The sequence below is a fragment of the Pelobates fuscus genome, chromosome 7 (assembly GCF_036172605.1).
Source record: "Pelobates fuscus isolate aPelFus1 chromosome 7, aPelFus1.pri, whole genome shotgun sequence".
Classification (NCBI taxonomy): Eukaryota; Metazoa; Chordata; class Amphibia; order Anura; family Pelobatidae; genus Pelobates; species Pelobates fuscus.
In genome coordinates, this window is record NC_086323.1 from 13,183,447 (window position 1) to 13,202,324 (window position 18,878).

Consider the following 18,878-nt stretch of genomic DNA (forward strand, 5'->3'; position numbering starts at 1 on the left):
TTAAACAACTATTTAGACTTCTATTATCAGGAATATATTATGGGGATGTTTATTTAAAATAAATAAACACTTTAGAGAATAGTTCTGTTTTCTATTGGGTCTGTTTGTGTCACATTGAAATCTTCATTTTTACCCCCTCTGCTGATAAACATGTTGTGTGTTGTGGTCAGGGCTCTTGTATGCTGCACAACTCAACACTAAAAACTGAGCTTTAAGGGTATTTCTCAGTACCAACTGTATATAGAATCACCAGGATCAGTTAAGTGATCAGCCACTTCCAGGTGCGTTGAGAGCAGAGTGAAGAAATGGCATATGGTGGGTTTGCAGCAAATCTAGTGATGTATAGTTATGATTTAATGCAATAACCGAGCCACTTCAAAACTTGAAGGGACACCCCCACTCAAAACAAGAGATACTTGATAGATATATCCCTAATAAAGACATTCATATCTATAAACAGCTTGTAAAACATGCAGATGGTCTTGTCTGCAGCCTTTGCAAGCTCTACTCTTCTAACCCCACCCAGATTTTGTGGTTGTCCAATCACAGGCTTCCCAATGCAGCTCAATGAGAAGTCTTTGCAAGGCAGGTGGCTGTGGGCAATTTCTGCTCCTGAGTTTCTCTCCACTGAGTTAAACAAACCAGGAAGTAACAGGACAGTGGTCTGAACCTTAACCGTGGGTCTTTAACATTGCAGGCAGCAACTGTCTGACATGCTGCCATTACACATGGAGAACAAACTGTGCAGCAACAGACAGCAGTTTAATCACTAAACAAGGAATGGTTGAGACCAGTGAATTGTAAATTTCAAGACAAAACACGGAAGATGAAAATACAGCAACTCCTTTCCAGATGTGCTTTATTGAATTTGCACTTCAGCTTAGTAAATAGACCCCTAAATGACATTTCTGTAATAAAATCAACCCCTCTGATAACATGCTTGCGGGGCCTCAGTAGTTTATATTCAATTTTTTTCTTGCAAATCGAGTCCTGTTCCAAAAGGTCACGCCAAGAAGGTGAGATGTCAGTGACCTCAGACCCTATCTCAGGAGCTTAGTGTGGGATATCTGGGTAAAGGAAGTGCTAAATCAGACAGTGACATTTGCATTCTCTTTGCACATTCTAGAGCCGACTTTAGAATGTATAGCCTGGAGTACAGAAACAGAAAATTCACATTCACACCCAACAACTTACACATCTGGGATCTGTAAAGGAGATGCCAAGAGCCAGAGAAGAAACTACGGCTAATACAGAGGTTTCCACCGGTCTACCTTGCGCTAAAATTTGCAATTCTCTGCTAAATTCCAGTCAGTTAAAGGTTTGGTTAACGGTTAGACACTCAATAGCGGAGTGTTAAAAAAACAAAAACCTTATGCCATGTTGAAATCTTATATTGATTAGTGCACAAGTTTAATATCCATGACCGCATTAGCTTGCTTTAGAGATTCCGGTGATCACGGCAAGGTATTGGGCAATAGAAGTCAGGCTGTCACTGCCTACAGACTTTGCAGAGATTCACAGACAGACCGTGAAGTTCCTTAGAGGAACAGTTAAAAAAGTAAAGTCCTCATTGAAGAGAATGGAGGTTCAAGTATTCCCTTTTATTTTACTCGGCTATTGTTTTCCATGAATAGTAGGCAGAGTATATTAACCAGCAGACACAGGATGGCCCCTTCAAACCTCTGGCACAATCCTCCCAAATGCTAAATGTACAATTGAAGGTTATTTGAGAGGGACAGACATTGCCTATTCAAATCACAGATAATGTATTAAAAAAATCCCCCCTCCTAAAAACCAAGAGCCAGATGTTTCTTTTTTGAGATCCGTTTATTTTGTTGGTTTTTGTATAAAATAATTTCAGCTCCGTTTGTGATTTACTAGGAGAAAAACAAACATTTTAAAATAAATATTTATAAATAAAAGTGAACATATAAATAAACCTTATGACTTTTAAGTTAAAGAAAACAAATACAGCATTAGTGCTTTTCCCCTCTAATTGGGTCAGTACCGTGAAATAAGGTTATTCAAGTATGAGCCTTTAAATTAAACTGGCTTTCAGAAAGAGGGAAGACTGTTCTCTTCCCCTGCACCATCATCTCTCGCAGAACCAGAAACACATCTCGCCGTGTATCGGAAAAAACAAAGTGCCTACAAGGAATCTGAGCACCGGTACAATCTGGATCGGCACTCATTCACAGGTCCAACCCTTTATACCTTTCAAAGGGTCTTTGGTAAAATAAGAATCCAGATACATTCAATAACTGGAACAAAGACAAATATACAATCTGGCTTGGTGAACACACAAAAAGTTATTTTTGCTTATAACAGCAAACGTAGAGTTACATAAAAACATTTAACATTAATTTAGTGTAATTGAGAAAAGGTGTCTGTGTAGCAGGTATTGTGCGTTTGTTCCATACCTTAGCTTCTAGGGGGCTACGATACAATACAAAACAGACCCAAGACAGTTTGCCTTAACCCTAGCATATTCTGTGTACACCTGGGAAAGTCAAGCACATTTAAACACCCTAGTGGTGAGGACAGTGTGCAGAGCGCTCTCATAGCACAAGGGGTGGGTTATGGTTTAGGCCACATTTTTGCTAGCAAAACCATTGGGTGAAAGGTGTGTAGGGACAACTAATAGGATTTCACCAAGGCCCAGATTTCAGTTCTATACCAAAAACAAAAAAACTGGTTCAAGTTGCTAGACCAATACCGGCAGCACAGGAGGTCAGATTAATCTAGCTGCCAGACTTAACATGCCAATTTAAGGATCACTGTACTCAAACAAAAACATACTTGGCCCACATGGACAATGCAAATCTGATTCATGAAATGAAGGGATATTTTAAGGAGTGACTGTAAGCCAAGCATATAAATCGTTGCACCAGCCTTCAATCAGCGGGCAGACATCACTGAAGACGTGCCTACTAGGATCTGGTATGTGACTGGGCAGCTTGTGGCACCTGCTGCTTTTGTGAGAAGTTAAGCTAGTGCTCTGTGATGGGTGGGCGGAGGGGGGCTGGGCTGCCAATTAACACACTTGGTACAAGGATCAGTTTTGGGAGAGGCAACTGAATGAAATCTGACATTTTGGAAGCCACTTAATGTTTTAGGAAATGAACCTATTTAGCTTTACATTAAGCAGCTTTAACATTCAAGGAGAATATCTACTGGCCCCAGATATAGCTTTTATATCTCAACCTAAAATCAATCTGGAAGCACCATATCCTGCGGCAACACGTTTGGCAAGAAACAGCACAGTACATAGGACAATGTGACGTTGTGTCATTTAGACCTTCACAGACAAGTGATTGCAAGGAAATGGAACAAAATCAACTGGAAGGCAGGTGATTCAGTAGTGGTCAAGGAAAGACTCAACAGAATGAAATTTTGCATCGAAATTCACTGGCCCACTGAATTAAATCCTAGATCTGAGCAATCCCAAAAGATTCCACACTCTAGGGAATCGATACTGCAGGCTTAACATCTCCAGCTGAGAACTCCATAAGGCAGACAGTCTCAATCCTTTTAGTTTCTTTTTGGTGGAACCTGTTCAATTCAGGGGAATGGGTGTGGTGGCCCAGTGGACTGTCCTGGACAGTGCCCAGTGAGGCACAATTAAATCCAGGCCACCTTTTAGTGTCCGAGCATAGTATGGAGCCAGAATGAAGGAGCGCAAGGAGAGGTGGCTAGCCTAGCACTCTGCTTTTTGCTGTAGGAGTTTGACTGTGTATTTCAGTCGGTGGAGCATGTCCATACTGCATCCGGTGTCCACCAATGAGTTCAGGGGGAAGGTCTGAGAGTTCCGCTCTCTGTTGATGTAAGTAAGCAGGTAAGAGTCCTGAGTTTTGCTGAGAATAAGCTTTGTGTGGTCATTGTAGAAATTTACCTGGAATTAAAAGATGGAAAAAAAAAAAATGAATTCTCCATAATCCAGTTTCTAGATGAAGTTGCCTACAATTTAAGGCTGAGAGTTATGGTCCAGATTTCTGCATGAACAGCCCTGAACGTTTTGCACTATAACCATATGACATCGTTCCCTTAACACCCTTTTCTAGAAAGGAAGTCAAAAGGCTTAGATATGCCAACCCCATATTTCCAACAACTGTTATTTCCCAAATTCATTTCCATATATTTAAAACAGATTGCCAGTTTTTTTTTGCATTTTAAAAATAAAAGTTTCAGACTCACCTGTAGAGTCCCATTACTGAACAGCATGAGAAGGGCATGCTCCGTTTTCACCCATTGAAGGAGTAATAGAAGAGGTAGAGTCCCTTCATCTTGACAAGGCAGGTCTCCTCCCTACAAGAAAATAAGAGTTCTATAAATTGCTCAGAATGTTCACACATGTTTAAGAACAGCAGGCTTGTTGCCAGTCACGGTCTTCCTGTACATTCCCTGCCAACCCTCCAAAACAAGGAACGTATACAGAGAATTCTGCAGATACCTGCAACTGGTTCGATAACATTCTTTGACTATACAACTTCTAGGAAACTAAAGTTTAGCTCAGTCTTATAACCCATACCTGAACGTTAAAAGTATACTTCCAGATTCCAGCCTTTGTGCTCATACAGGATCCTACAGCTTGGTAAATATTCTATCAGTGATCCAGAAATATCTAGACCGGTTATGTCAAAGTGCACGTTTAAGGGGCTGGCAAACAAACCTGCAGGTGTGTGTTTGGACCAATTCAAAATATAAAAAGGTGTTCAGGTTTGAAACTGTAGAAACTGAACAGCATGACGTGCGTCCCCTGCACCCTCTTCAAGTCTACAAAAGTCATGATTACACGACATACTGAGATCTGGTTTTCCACAATGATGGTTTAAACATTAAGGAGTCATGCAGACGTTTGCACTAGATGACTGACAGCAGAGAAAATAAGACCGAACCTGGGATATTTTTAACGGAGATCAGACGTTTCATGTTTCCATACACAACCTATGGAAATGAAGGCGAATTCCAAATTGGGATAATGTTCAGCATTTTACACAGCCAGTGACTACACAGTGGTCTCTGCAGATTGGCTAAATCTACCTCCTTCTCCATTGCAGAGCACCAGGGGCTGGATGTTTATAGCTCTATACCGTAGCGAAGGGAGCTCCGCTAGTAAAGGCTGTCAGTGTGTCGTCCATACATTTAAAAACGCAGCATAGAAGCAAAGATGACATTTAGCAACTAGACCTCAGGGCTCGTTATAGGTAGCCAACTGCTCTGCTCAAAGCAAATAGCAAGACTGTTTGAGTAGGTCAGGCATAGGCAACCTTTGGCACTCCAGATGTTTTGGACTACACCTCCCATGATGCTTTGCCAGCATTATGGGTGTAAACGCATTATGGGGATGTAGTCCACAAGTCTGCACAGGCCAAGAAAACTGAACCAAACCAGCTCTCCCAATGTCAGACAGCATCTTGACACCTTCCCCAATACAAGCAGGCGCTGGGCAAACTGAATACAATCTCCGCTCACCTTCATAAGGTTTTTCTCCATGTAGCTGGCAAAATACTGCAAGATGCTCATCTGGCCTTGTAGCTGCTCCGGCACAGCGGCGATCGGGAACACAAAGTGGCGACTGTTTGTCAGATTGTAGTGAACATTCCTGGTAGAGAAAAAATAAATAAAAAAAAGACACTATTGAAAACATAGTATAGACAATGTAAGCCAGGAATCCAGTTTACATAGCATTAGCTCAGGGACACTGAGCTCCATTACAATAACTACATCGCACAGAGTTTCCCAATTCAAAGCACAACAGGCACGTCAGTTGAGTTCCAGTAGGAGGTACTACAAGACTTTGATGGTCAATAGAAACAGAGGGCCACTGACCTAAGGGGAGTCGAATTGTGTACTTGTTACAATAGAAAGTGAAATTGTTCTGAGACCGTGAACAATTGATTTCACCAAATTCACTGAAGCCATAGATTTAAACTCTATCAAATGAAAGGGCTCTGGAGATTCCTGAAATGGAACGTTAGTTCTAGAAGATTGCAGGGAGACCGCCTAATCACGTGATTTACACTGTGCGCCAAGCACACTAGAAGCATTTATAAGGCACGGGAGATTAGGTTTTTGGTCTGACATTGGACAGATTATGTTAAATCGTTCTCTATCCTATTTCGTAGCTTTAAGCACTGGGTGCTAGGACAGCAAGGAAATTGGATCCTTGTGGTAAATCTGGTCAGACAAGTGTTTGCAGTTCTGTTTAATAGACATATTCCTCAAATGTGAGAGGAGGACACCCATATTACACACCGTGCCCCTCCTCAGAAGTTTGTCAAGCAATTTGGGTCAGAGAGGTGGCACCTCTGACGACATTAAGTGAACATTCCAGGTTAAATCTCAGTGTTAACACTTTGAGAGTCCAGTTCTCCTTACCTTCGACTCGCCGGGAGGATCATGTGAGTCCCATTGTTGAAGAGAACACCGATACTGCGATTGGAGAGCTGATATCCAAATCCATACTTGTTTGAATAATCCACCCATTTGCTGACCCACACAAAGGGATCATGTCTGGACAGACAGTTCGGCTTTCCTTCAGCTGTGGGAGAGAAACAGAATGGACCTTTATTGGAGGAACCCTACTGTTCGAATTGGAGAGGACCAGGACCATTTTACACCGGGCACACATCTCCCGTCCCAAAATATCCTACAGTATCTCAAGTTCTAGTAAGTGCCATACCTGCAGGCATGGAGGAGAGGCAATCTTTAAGGACCTCCAGCGCAGATTCCATAACTCCAGATGCAGTGACGCAGTCTTCAAAAGCTGAGACAATAAAGATATTGATCAGTACATACAGCACACAGGGCAATGGTTTCACAACTAGTTTATATCCAGAAGGGTTTGCCCTTCCTGGGGGCCAATAAGTCACTGTTTGCCATGACTTACCATCACTGCTGCTAACCAGACTCCCACGAATAGAGCGAGAGACTGATTTCCCAGAAGCCTCTTCAGTCAAAGCCTCAACGGGGCTGGAGCTTCCAGTGAGTGCAGTGTTTGTTACCGGAACAGCCTGAAGGAGGAATGCAGAGGAAAGGGCTTACTTCGCTTTAAAAATATCTTCCATGCACCTGTACCGATTGTGTTAAATTATGTCATTTTTGGCAACAGATTTTAACCATGCATTGTCTGGTATGTTCACTCACCTCATTGCCATCCACAGTTTTGTAACTCAGCTGACGACAGATTGAAGTTTTTACCAGCCCTGTGACCAGTTTAGAAATGTCCTCCTTCTCCTCAGAGGGGGCTTTCTTTGCTACAGAGAAGAAGTCGAGATTTAACCAGTTAGATCTATAAATGCAATGTACGAGACTGTTGACATCGTTGCAAATCTAGATCTCGTGTTATTAGAAATAATAAAACCTGGGACTTTGTAAGAGCTATCTGCCTTAGGTAATGGGACAAGTGGCAAGGGTCACTTCAGGATTTAATGACAGCAAGTCAAGAAGTGTATCCTTAAAGAACTAAGATTCTAACGGAGGATTTCTGCTGGCTGCCTGAGGATGGTGACTGTACATGATGAAATTGAGACCCAAACAAACCAACGTACTTTTTGATCTGCTTTTGCCAAACAAGCTCTTGGCAACTTTAGTGAAGAGACTCTTGGCTGGATTCGGTGGGTGCAGATCAGGTGCCATCACACAGCTGCTGTGTGGAAGTTTGTCTGGCGTGTAGCCCTGAAAAACAAAACCCTTTTAGCATGTGCCAGTTTAACACCTTTATTCACCATTTATCCATTCTAGCAGTAGCGTGTTCGCACAGTGCAGACCCTGCTAAGCCCTATCCCTTCACAACACACCTTTGAGAAGAATTCGTGTTCTAGAATCTGGTCCAGTGTAAGTCGCTCTGATGGGCTACGTTTGAGGATACCCACTATAAGGTGCCTGGCGGCAGAGGACAGACAGGCGGGCAGAGTGTATTTCACTTGCTTAATACAGCGGTAAGTTTCCTTCAGGTCAGAGGTCTCAAAAGGCGGTGTTCCACACAGCAAGGTGTACCTGGAGGGAAAAGGTAGGGGGTCAGACAATGCACCAGGCACATCCTAAATATTACTAAATCTAGCCTAGAAGGGCTTCTCTGGGTATTAAAGGGGATCCATCATGAGCTAGGCTGACATGCTGCATCACGTATTAATATTATAAAGTATAAAAGCTGTGATTGCATTAGTGTAAGATATACGGTTTATTTGGATAAATGCCCTCCCTTCAGCTGCTGTGCTCTGTGTGTTACAGTTCTGATTACTGGCAGCAGCCAGAGAGGCACTGTTTAAGGACACCGGCAATAGAGAGACTGGAAGGAAGAGACTAGAAAAAATATATATAAATATATTCTATTTTATGAAACATCTACAATAAATTTTTTATAGTAAAGGGTGTCTGATTTGCTTAAAGGACCACTCTAGGCACCCAGACCACTTCAGCTTAATGAAGTGGTCTGGGTGCCAGGTCCTTCTAGGGTTAACCCATTTTTTCATAAACATAGCAGTTTCAGAGAAACTGCTATGTTTATGAATGGGTTAAGCCTTCCCCCTATGTCCTCTAGTGGCTGTCTCATTGACAGCCACTAGAGGCGCTTGCGTGATTCTCACTGTGATTTTCACAGTGAGAGCACGCAAGCGTCCATAGGAAAGCATTATGAATGCTTTCCTATGTGACCGGCTGAATGCGCGCGCAGCTCTTGCCGCGCGTGTGCATTCAGCCGACGGGGAGGAGAAGAGGAGGATCGGAGGAGGAGAGCAGGAGGAGATCTCTCCGCCCAGCGCTGGAAAAAGGTAAGTTTTTACCCCTTTCCCCTTTCCAGAGCCGGGCGGGAGGGGGTCCCTGAGGGTGGGGGCACCCTCAGGGCACTCTAGTGCCAGGAAAACGAGTATGCTTTCCTGGCACTAGAGTGGTCCTTTAAGCTTAAAATAATAAACACAGTACAGATTGGCAAGCAGAGAGCAACAGTCTTTAAACATTCAAGTCTGATTAAGTTAATGTAAAACCTGAACAGGAGCTTACCATTTCTTTTTCGTAGTTTAAAACAAAAATCGACCAATCTGGACAAATAACTAACCTAGTGTCTGGGGAGCAAGGTTGCGCCAGCGCTGAGCCTGTGCAGATATTACTCAAACAAACCCAACCACAAGTTTCCTGTGCAACACAAGACAGCAGCGTGGGTTGCAACAAACAAACACTGTTCTTTCCACACAACAATGACATCAGTAAATGCACCGTGGATGTCAATCCTCCCCACACCTCCAACACGAGTCTCAGTAGAACAGGGAGGCCCAAGAAGTCACAGCTGGTACCAGAGGGATTACATCAGAGATTGTAACACTTACATGACACATCCGAGAGACCACACATCAGATTCCGGACCGTGGCCCTGTCTATAGAGAACTTCTGGGGCTAGGTAATTGGGGGTCCCACATATTGTTCTGAAAATAAAAACAAACAAGTGTCAGAATCCAAAAATTAGCCACAGCTTGCAAACGAGATTGCATGTATAGTATAAAATCGCAAGGTAGTCAGCTATCAAAACACATGGTGACATCTGGTAAGCACCGACAGAACAGTTACACACTGAAATCTTAAACAGATTGGGTTACTTGTAATCAGGACATCACTGTCACATCCCAAGCAAGGCAAGTATTAACCCATCAAAAGCACCTAAGATTCCCATTATGCCCTTTAGTGCGCAGTTAACCTGGCAGGGAGTATACAATTCATTGGGCCAATGTCCCTGTTTAAGGTTTAGGATATTTGGCTACGGTGGTCGACATGCACCCCTGCCTTTTCCTGTGATCGATCTCTCCTGCTCTAGATTATATCCACACCCAAAAACTCACTTCTTTCTCTGTTCAAGAGGCTCCAGTCGTGCTGCCAGACCAAAATCTCCGATTTTCAGCTCCATGCGCTCGTTTATGAAGAAATTCCCTGCAAAGAAAGGATACGAGTGTTAAATACATTAGATTCCCTGCAACAAATCAGATGAATAGTTAAAGTATCACTAAATTCAAACCACATCGCTGCACAGTCTAAAATATTCCAAGATCACATTTAAAGAAAGAACGAGTCGGTTTACATACCTAGCTTGAGATCCCGGTGAAGGATACCCCTGAGGTGCAAATATTTCAAGCCAGAAATAATCTGTTTCAGATAATAGCGCACTTCAGGCTCAAGAAGAGTGTGGCGCGCCTTCCAGATGTGTGCGAGAGACTGCAAGACAGCAATTAAAGGAACGGATATTAGCACTTACAGCACCAACATTCTGCAGAGTTGTAAAATTATGGGAAGGGGATTTATATATATTTTCGTTATACAGCATTTCCATTGGACACATGAGGTGGGAAAAAAAAAAAAGCACTCAAACCAGCTGACAATCTACATTCGGAGGCTGTTTAAAGGACAGATTTGCAGCTTTTCCCTAAAATGATGAAAGTCACATTTAGATCTAAGACACCTACACATTATTGGGCCCTTTGTAAATGGCCAGACACCATCCTAAAATACTGTCCAAATACTGTGAAAATTAAACATTCCTGCTGGAGGACAGTCCGCTGTTTGAGGCCTAGGCCGACACAGTAAGCCTTTGTATGATTTCCAGATGTCACACAAACAGGCAAGTTTCTTTATCTACAGCAGGAAGACTGGAATGTCTTTAGGGCCCCAGACCATTACAAAGACCCTTCACATACAGCTGCTGTGGCCCAGACGGAGAGACCAGCTGTATGTCATTTTAGGGGAAGCCTTTATTACATTACATAATCTAGACAGGAGGGGTCACGCTAAAAACACAAAGACGTATTTCTGGGTCTCCATCTCCACCCCCATTTCCCTTTACAGAAAAAAAAGTGTTCGACTGCACCTTCATAGCCAAGAGTTTGGGAAATAATTTTAAAGGACTTTATGCACACCCAATATACATAAATGCTACAATGTACAAGATCTCACGTTCACGGTGTAAAAAAAAAAAAAAAGTGTCAAACTGAGTCATGAGACTAATGTATATTTGCATTAACGACAGTCAAAACTGTTTCAGGAAATGTGCTTGTTTTGGTTAGAGAGGCAAGCAACAAGCTGTTGAACAACTTCAACTCCCATCAAGCTTTACCACACTAAAATATATTAAGGACCACTTTTTGGCCCTGTAACACTGTATTGTTGCAGAATTAAAGTGTACATTGCACATTCTAAATTCACTTGAGGGGTTAACCGTGCAAAGCAAGTTTAGTGGTTTAAAAAATAAAATGAATGCTGGTGAAACTTCCTCTTTAAGGCTTGCCCAGGCCGCTGTCATAACGAGAACAGGAAACATGAAGCAGCTCAGAAACAAATTAAGACACGGTGAGTAAAGCAGGTTCAGGAAACTTGTGTAAACTGCTGAATGACATCTTCCAGCCACAAACTGAGTCATCTAACAAACCTCCACGCCGAGGCAGCAAAATCCAAAGAGATTAACACTTCAGATTTAGGCAGAGTATTTCCGTCACGCTTCCCGCCGGGATTAAATATGTAAAACAAAGATGGCGAAATACTCACTTTCCTGCTGCAAATCTCAAGAAATATGTAGATATTCTCTGCGTCTTCAAAGTGATGCGAGAATTTGACGACGTGTTTGTGGTGCAACTCCCGGTGAAGTTCGATTTCATTCACAATCTGAAAAGAGCAAAAACATGCCAAAGTAAGGAAGGGCTAACCAGGGGGGGGACTTTGATTAAATAAACCTGCTCAAAAACCAGTTTGACAGAACTGGAGAATAGCACCAGGGGCACGTTGGCACCATAACCACTTACATATTCTGTAAAGTCACTAGATTATAAGGAAAGTTTTACCTATTGGGTCACAACCCCCCTCTGCCCCAAAAAATGAACAAGTATTTGTACTACTGATGCTGATCTAAGTTTCCTTTTCCTACTTTGAATAATATTTTGTATCACAAGGGCCTATACATTTCATTTAAAACATTTTTAGGATGTAGTTGGGGTTTGAGAAAAAGTTCACTTTATCATAAATTATCAAAGCAAACCTTTTCTAAATACACAGATTTATTTTTGGCAGAGATGTGCCCACCAACTAAGTTTGGGAGAAAATACAGGACAAGCCGCGATTAAACACCACAACACCATCAAACACTGCGGTGACGCAATATATACCACTCACCTTCTCACGTTGGTGAGGCTTTGAGACTCGACTGTGGGGGATGACTTTGACAGCATACATTTTATTAGTTGATAATTCCGTCATTTCGTAACAGCGTGCAAACCCCCCCTGAAAGAGACATCACATGATTAATATAAGTATAACGACACTCTCACTAAAGTTCAGTATGTATCAAAATGTACCTACAGCCACCCACAGGAAACATTGAAACAGAAGGCCACAGAATGCGAAAGTTCATAAACATTGGCGGATTGTACATGCAGTGCAAGAAACATGAACATTCTACTGGTTTGCATGGCAACTGCTCCACGTTTAGAACTCCCCCAGAATTGCTAATGAAGAATTCTATCCCGTTTCTAATCATTCACATTAAGAGCTCTCGGCACGCAAGACATCTTATTGCCTTATTCCCACAGGCAGCGAGAGGATAAATATTCATTTGTAAAGCATCAAGATATCCTTATGACACGTAAGTAAATGCAGATTGATGCTCATTGTCCTCAGCCAGCCCCATATTGGTTGAGCATTGCATGCAGTGATCGATGAGCTATGTTACCAAAAGATGCTCATTACATCATGTTAAGATTAAATGTTTATCGGGGTCTATGGGGGTCGATTAAAAAAGGAGTACGCAACCTTCGGCACTCTAGATGTGGACTACATTCCCCTTGATTATGGCTATGTGTGCCAACTGACTATTAAACACCATAGCCTTGCCAACTCATACACGTCTGCCTGAGCCACAAACCCTTTCACCCATTTGCGCAAAATGTTACAATTCTCAAAGCGAATCAGGACCCGCTGACCACCCGGCCGGGTGGGGGCGGGTCCGATCCCCATCAATACAGAGGTCTTGTAAAAGGTCAGATTACACAGAATGAGATGCAGATACTGATCTGGGAAATCCCTAAAAATAGCCTATTTATACACTATATTGTACAGTTCCATGCCAAGGCATAAACAAAAAGTCTCACTTCTGTTTACACATCAATGGTAGCAGTATGGTATCAGCAATAACCAAATTGTGTTTACACAGGTTTATAGTATACAGTGTATGGGGGGGGGGGGGGAAGACAGGTCTATAGTATACAGTGTATGGGGGGGACGACAGGTCTATAGTATACAGTGTATGGGGGGAAACCAGGTCTATAGTATACAGTATATGGGGGGGAAACCGGTCATAGTATACAGTGTATGGGGGGGAAACCGGTCATAGTATACAGTGTATGGGGGGGAAACAGGTCATAGTATACAGTGTATGGGGGGGAAACAGGTCATAGTATACAGTGTATGGGGGGGAAACAGGTCTATAGTATACAGTGTATGGGGGGAAACAGGTCTATAGTATACAGTGTATGGGGGGAAACAGGTCTATAGTATACAGTGTATGGGGGGGAAACAGGTTTATAGTATACAGTGTATGGGGGAAACAGGTCTATAGTATACAGTGTATGGGGGAAAACAGGTCATAGTATACAGTGTATGGGGAAAACAGGTCATAGTATACAGTGTATGGGGGAAAACAGGTCATAGTATACAGTGTATGGGGGAAAACAGGTCATAGTATACAGTGTATGGGGGAAACAGGTCATAGTATACAGTGTATGGGGGAAACAGGTCATAGTATACAGTGTATGGGGGGGAAACAGGTCTATAGTATACAGTGTATGGGGGGGAAACAGGTCTATAGTATACAGTGTATGGGGGGGGAAACAGGTCTATAGTATACAGTGTATGGGGGGAAACAGGTCTATAGTATACAGTGTATGGGGGGAACAGGTCTATAGTATACAGTGTATGGGGGGGAAACAGGTCTATAGTATACAGTGTATGGGGGAAACAGGTCTATAGTATACAGTGTATGGGGGGAAAACAGGTCTATAGTATACAGTGTATGGGGGGAAAACAGGTCTATAGTATACAGTGTATGGGGGAAAACAGGTCTATAGTATACAGTGTATGGGGAAAACAGGTCTATAGTATACAGTGTATGGGGGGAAACAGGTCTATAGTATACAGTGTATGGGGAAAACAGGTCTATAGTATACAGTGTATGGGGGGAAACAGGTCTATAGTATACAGTGTATGGGGGAAAACAGGTCTATAGTATACAGTGTATGGGGGAAAACAGGTCTATAGTATACAGTGTATGGGGGGAAACAGGTCTATAGTATACAGTGTATGGGGGGGAAACAGGTCTATAGTATACAGTGTATGGGGGGGGAAACATGTCTATAGTATACAGTGTATGGGGGGGAAACAGGTTTATAGTATACAGTGTATGGGGGGAAAACAGGTCTATAGTATACAGTGTATGGGGGAAAACAGGTCATAGTATACAGTGTATGGGGAAAACAGGTCATAGTATACAGTGTATGGGGAAAACAGGTCATAGTATACAGTGTATGGGGGAAAACAGGTCATAGTATACAGTGTATGGGGGAAACAGGTCATAGTATACAGTGTATGGGGGGGAAACAGGTCTATAGTATACAGTGTATGGGGGGGGAAACAGGTCTATAGTATACAGTGTATGGGGGGGAAAACAGGTCTATAGTATACAGTGTATGGGGGGGGAAACAGGTCTATAGTATACAGTGTATGGGGGGGGAAACATGTCTATAGTATACAGTGTATGGGGGGGAAACAGGTTTATAGTATACAGTGTATGGGGGGAAAACAGGTCTATAGTATACAGTGTATGGGGGAAAACAGGTCATAGTATACAGTGTATGGGGGAAAACAGGTCATAGTATACAGTGTATGGGGAAAACAGGTCATAGTATACAGTGTATGGGGAAAACAGGTCATAGTATACAGTGTATGGGGGGAAACAGGTCATAGTATACAGTGTATGGGGGAAACAGGTCATAGTATACAGTGTATGGGGGGGAAACAGGTCTATAGTATACAGTGTATGGGGGGGAAACAGGTCTATAGTATACAGTGTATGGGGGGGAAAACAGGTCTATAGTATACAGTGTATGGGGGGGAAACAGGTCTATAGTATACAGTGTATGGGGGAAACAGGTCTATAGTATACAGTGTATGGGGGGAAAGCAGGTCTATAGTATACAGTGTATGGGGGAAAACAGGTCTATAGTATACAGTGTATGGGGGAAAACAGGTCTATAGTATACAGTGTATGGGGGAAAACAGGACTATAGCATACAGTGTATGGGGAAAACAGGTCTATAGCATACAGTGTATGGGGGAAAACAGGTCTATAGCATACAGTGTATGGGGGAAAACAGGACTATAGCATACAGTGTATGGGGGAAAACAGGACTATAGCATACAGTGTATGGGGGAAAACAGGACTATAGCATACAGTGTATGGGGGAAAACAGGACTATAGCATACAGTGTATGGGGGAAAACAGGACTATAGCATACAGTGTATGGGGGAAAACAGGACTATAGCATACAGTGTATGGGGGAAAACAGGACTATAGCATACAGTGTATGGGGGAAAACAGGACTATAGCATACAGTGTATGGGGGAAAACAGGACTATAGCATACAGTGTATGGGGGAAAACAGGACTATAGCATACAGTGTATGGGGGAAAACAGGACTATAGCATACAGTGTATGGGGGAAAACAGGACTATAGCATACAGTGTATGGGGGAAAACAGGTCTACAGTAAATCATAAATATTTAAAAACATTCTCGTCTCAGTTTGGCCAATCGTTACAAATTCCTGCGTCTAATTATTTCCGAAGTGGATCATTCTGATGTCCAGTTATGAAGACCACCTGCAGAGATCAGGTTTGACCCACCCTCAGGCCCAGCCATTCGAAAAAGGCCCAGTTTCTGGAACTTGGTAGATCAGAGAAGCCTACAGCAGATATCTGCTTTCCGCTGAGACTCACAGAAAGTGAAATTAGCCACAAATACCCAGAGAGCAGTCTGCATTTACAGCTGCAGAAGGAAATGTGCATTTTTTTATTTTTTTTCTAAACAGCAGTTTCACTGACACACGTTAAGACACCAATCCCACCACAACCCTGGAATGCAGGCAATCGCAATAGAAAAACCAACAAAATGAACCTTTCACCTGTTCGCAGACAGGGAGAGGCAGGCTGCGGAAGGAAAAGGATAGCATAAAGGAACATGACTCAAAAGTCCTTGACAGCCAGAGCGAGGGATTTCAATGAAGGACTATGGATGACGTGTTAAGCAGCAGCATCTCAGCACGCCAGAGACATGCCAACACATCCAGCCACACCAAACACTGCTGCATCATAGCTACACATCACAAACCACTACTACATGAGCCACACATCACCCCCAGCCAGCATCCAACACCAGTACACAGGGCAACGTAACCCCAGCTGTCACACGGGTTATTCAGAGCCCAGATACAGTAACAATATGGTGACACTGACCACACACTGCATCCATAGCCATGGCAGCTGTGTGTGTGTGTGGTGTGAGGGGGGGGGGGGGGGGGGGGAGAATAGGCAGGTTAGGGTTTGGAAAGTGTAAAATTCATCCTGAGAATGCCAGATGGGAGCCACAGCTACCTGGATGGATTACACTGCACCCCCTCATGTAACAGTACCACCAGCTACAGATCAATACACCAAGATAAACAGCTACTCCCAATCATTCCCCTTCCTCCCCATCTCTGCTGAGTGAGTAATGGAAGTAGTGGTACAGCAGAATTATGCAGCCAAGCACACTGCAGGGATCCTGTCACTAGACAGCCACACAGAGGGTGCATTCTGTATGGATACTGCAGGCTGCCTGACCGTGATAGGAACAGGACACCACAGAGCCATGCAGAGCAGCAGAGGGTGCATTCTGTATTGATACTGCAGGCTGCCTGACAGTGATAGGAACAGGACAACACAGAGCCATGCAGAGCAGCAGAGGGTACATTATGTATGGATACTGCAGGCTGCCTGACAGTGATAGGAACAGGACAACACAGAGCCATGCAGAGCAGCAGAGGGTACATTCTGTATGGATACTGCAGGCTGCCTGACAGTGATAGGAACAGGACAACACAGAGCCATGCAGAGGGTACATTCTGTATGGATACTGCAGGCTGCCTGACAGTGATAGGAACAGGACATCAGTGGCTGCCCATTGCCATAGAAAATAAAGACAAAATACAAGGAAACCAGGCTCCCCAGCTTTCTGCAGTATAACACCTTGCCCCCAGTCTGCCCAAAAGAAGGGTATTATTTTATCACCTTGCCCCCAGTCTGATCAGTATAAGGGTATTATATTGTTATTACTACATTATTATATAATTACCTTTCCCAGCAGTCTCCCCTTGCTGTAAATTACATTATATTATTATATATTAAATTATGATTTTATATTATATTATTAATGGTTACCTTTCCCAGCAGTCTCCCCTTGCTGTATATTATATTATTAATTATTATTATATTACCTTGCCCAGCAGTCTGCCCTTGCTGCATATTATATTATTAATTATTATATTATTACCTTGCCCAGCAGTTTCCCCTTGCTGTATATTATCATTATTAATTATTATATCATTAGCATCATCATTATTAAATTAGTATTATTATTAATTATTATTATATAATTACCTTGCCCAGCAGTCTGCCCTTGCTGTATATTATTATATTATTAATTATATTATTATTAATTATATTATTATTATATTCTTACCTTGCCCAGCAGTCTGCCCTTGCTGTATATTATTATTATATTATTAATTATTATATTATATTCTTACCTTGCCCAGCAGTCTGCCCTTGCTGTATATTATATTATATTATTATTCATTATTATATTATATAATTACCTTGCCCAGCAGTCTGCCCTTGCTGTATATTATATTATTAATTATTATATTATTATATAATTACCTTGCCCAGCAGTCTGCCCTTGCTGTATATTATTATTATATTATTAATTATTATATTATTATATAATTACCTTGCCCAGCAGTCTGCCCTTGCTGTAAGCCCGGCCGGTACCGGGTTCGGTGATGATTTTACTCGGTGCCGGTGCTGGCTGTCCGGTCCCGGCCCGGGGGGGCTCCGGTTTGGGGGTCCTGGCGGAGGCTCGGTATAGTTCGGGGTCTCCCAGGGGGAGGAGGGGGTGGGGCTGGAGGTAGCAGGCGGACTCCATGGCTGTCACTCTCAGCCAGCTCCTGGCTCCCGGCTGCTCCGACTGAGCGCGACCCGCAGCGACCGCCGCTTTTATCAATCCGCCGCCGTGACGTCACCAGCGCGAGCTGCAGACAGCGTTGGGGGGCGGGGCCAGGGGCGGGGCGCTGAGACACGTGTGTGTGCTGGAAAGGGGGGCTGCAGAGCTGGCAATCGGACTGGGGGGAGACCTGGCTGCAGAGCTGGCAATCTGACTGGGGGGAGACCTGGCTGCAGAGCTGGCAATCTGACTGGGGGGGACCTGGCTGCAGAGCTGGCAATCTGACTGGGGGGAGACCTGGCTGCAGAGTTGGCAATCTGACTGGGGGGAGACCTGGCTGCAGAGCTGGCAATCTGACTGGGGGGGACCTGGCTGCAGAGCTGGCAATCTGACTGGGGGGAGACCTGGCTGCAGAGCTGGCAATCTGACTGGGGGGGACCTGGCTGCAGAGCTGGCAATCTGACTGGGGGGACCTGGCTGCAGAGCTGGCAATCTGACTGGGGGGGACCTGGCTGCAGAGCTGGCAATCTGACTGGGGGGGGGACCTGGCTGCAGAGCTGGCAATCTGACTGGGGGGGACCTGGCTGCAGAGCTGG

General features: G+C 43.5%; 1 protein-coding gene across 2 annotated transcripts; it reads right to left on the reverse strand.

The window, feature by feature from the left end:
• Positions 1-1,787: 1,787 nt before the first annotated feature.
• Positions 1,788-18,317, reverse strand: PLK3 (polo like kinase 3). Of its 2 annotated transcripts, none has more exons than XM_063427710.1 (15): positions 18,070-18,317; positions 12,145-12,252; positions 11,524-11,640; positions 10,071-10,200; positions 9,831-9,918; positions 9,324-9,419; positions 7,800-7,998; positions 7,551-7,677; positions 7,147-7,256; positions 6,890-7,013; positions 6,683-6,766; positions 6,379-6,541; positions 5,473-5,602; positions 4,195-4,305; positions 1,788-3,892 (listed from the first exon to the last, which is right to left on the reverse strand). In XM_063427710.1, the coding sequence occupies exons 1-15, from the start codon at positions 18,262-18,264 to the stop codon at positions 3,698-3,700; spliced, it is 1,977 nt and encodes a 658-aa protein (XP_063283780.1). In that variant the 5' UTR covers positions 18,265-18,317; the 3' UTR covers positions 1,788-3,697. The 2 variants fall into 2 exon arrangements, with proteins under 2 accessions (XP_063283780.1, XP_063283781.1); XM_063427711.1 differs by lacking the exon at positions 18,070-18,317 and adding an exon at positions 17,555-17,573 and having other exon boundaries at positions 1,789-3,892.
• Positions 18,318-18,878: the final 561 nt, after the last annotated feature.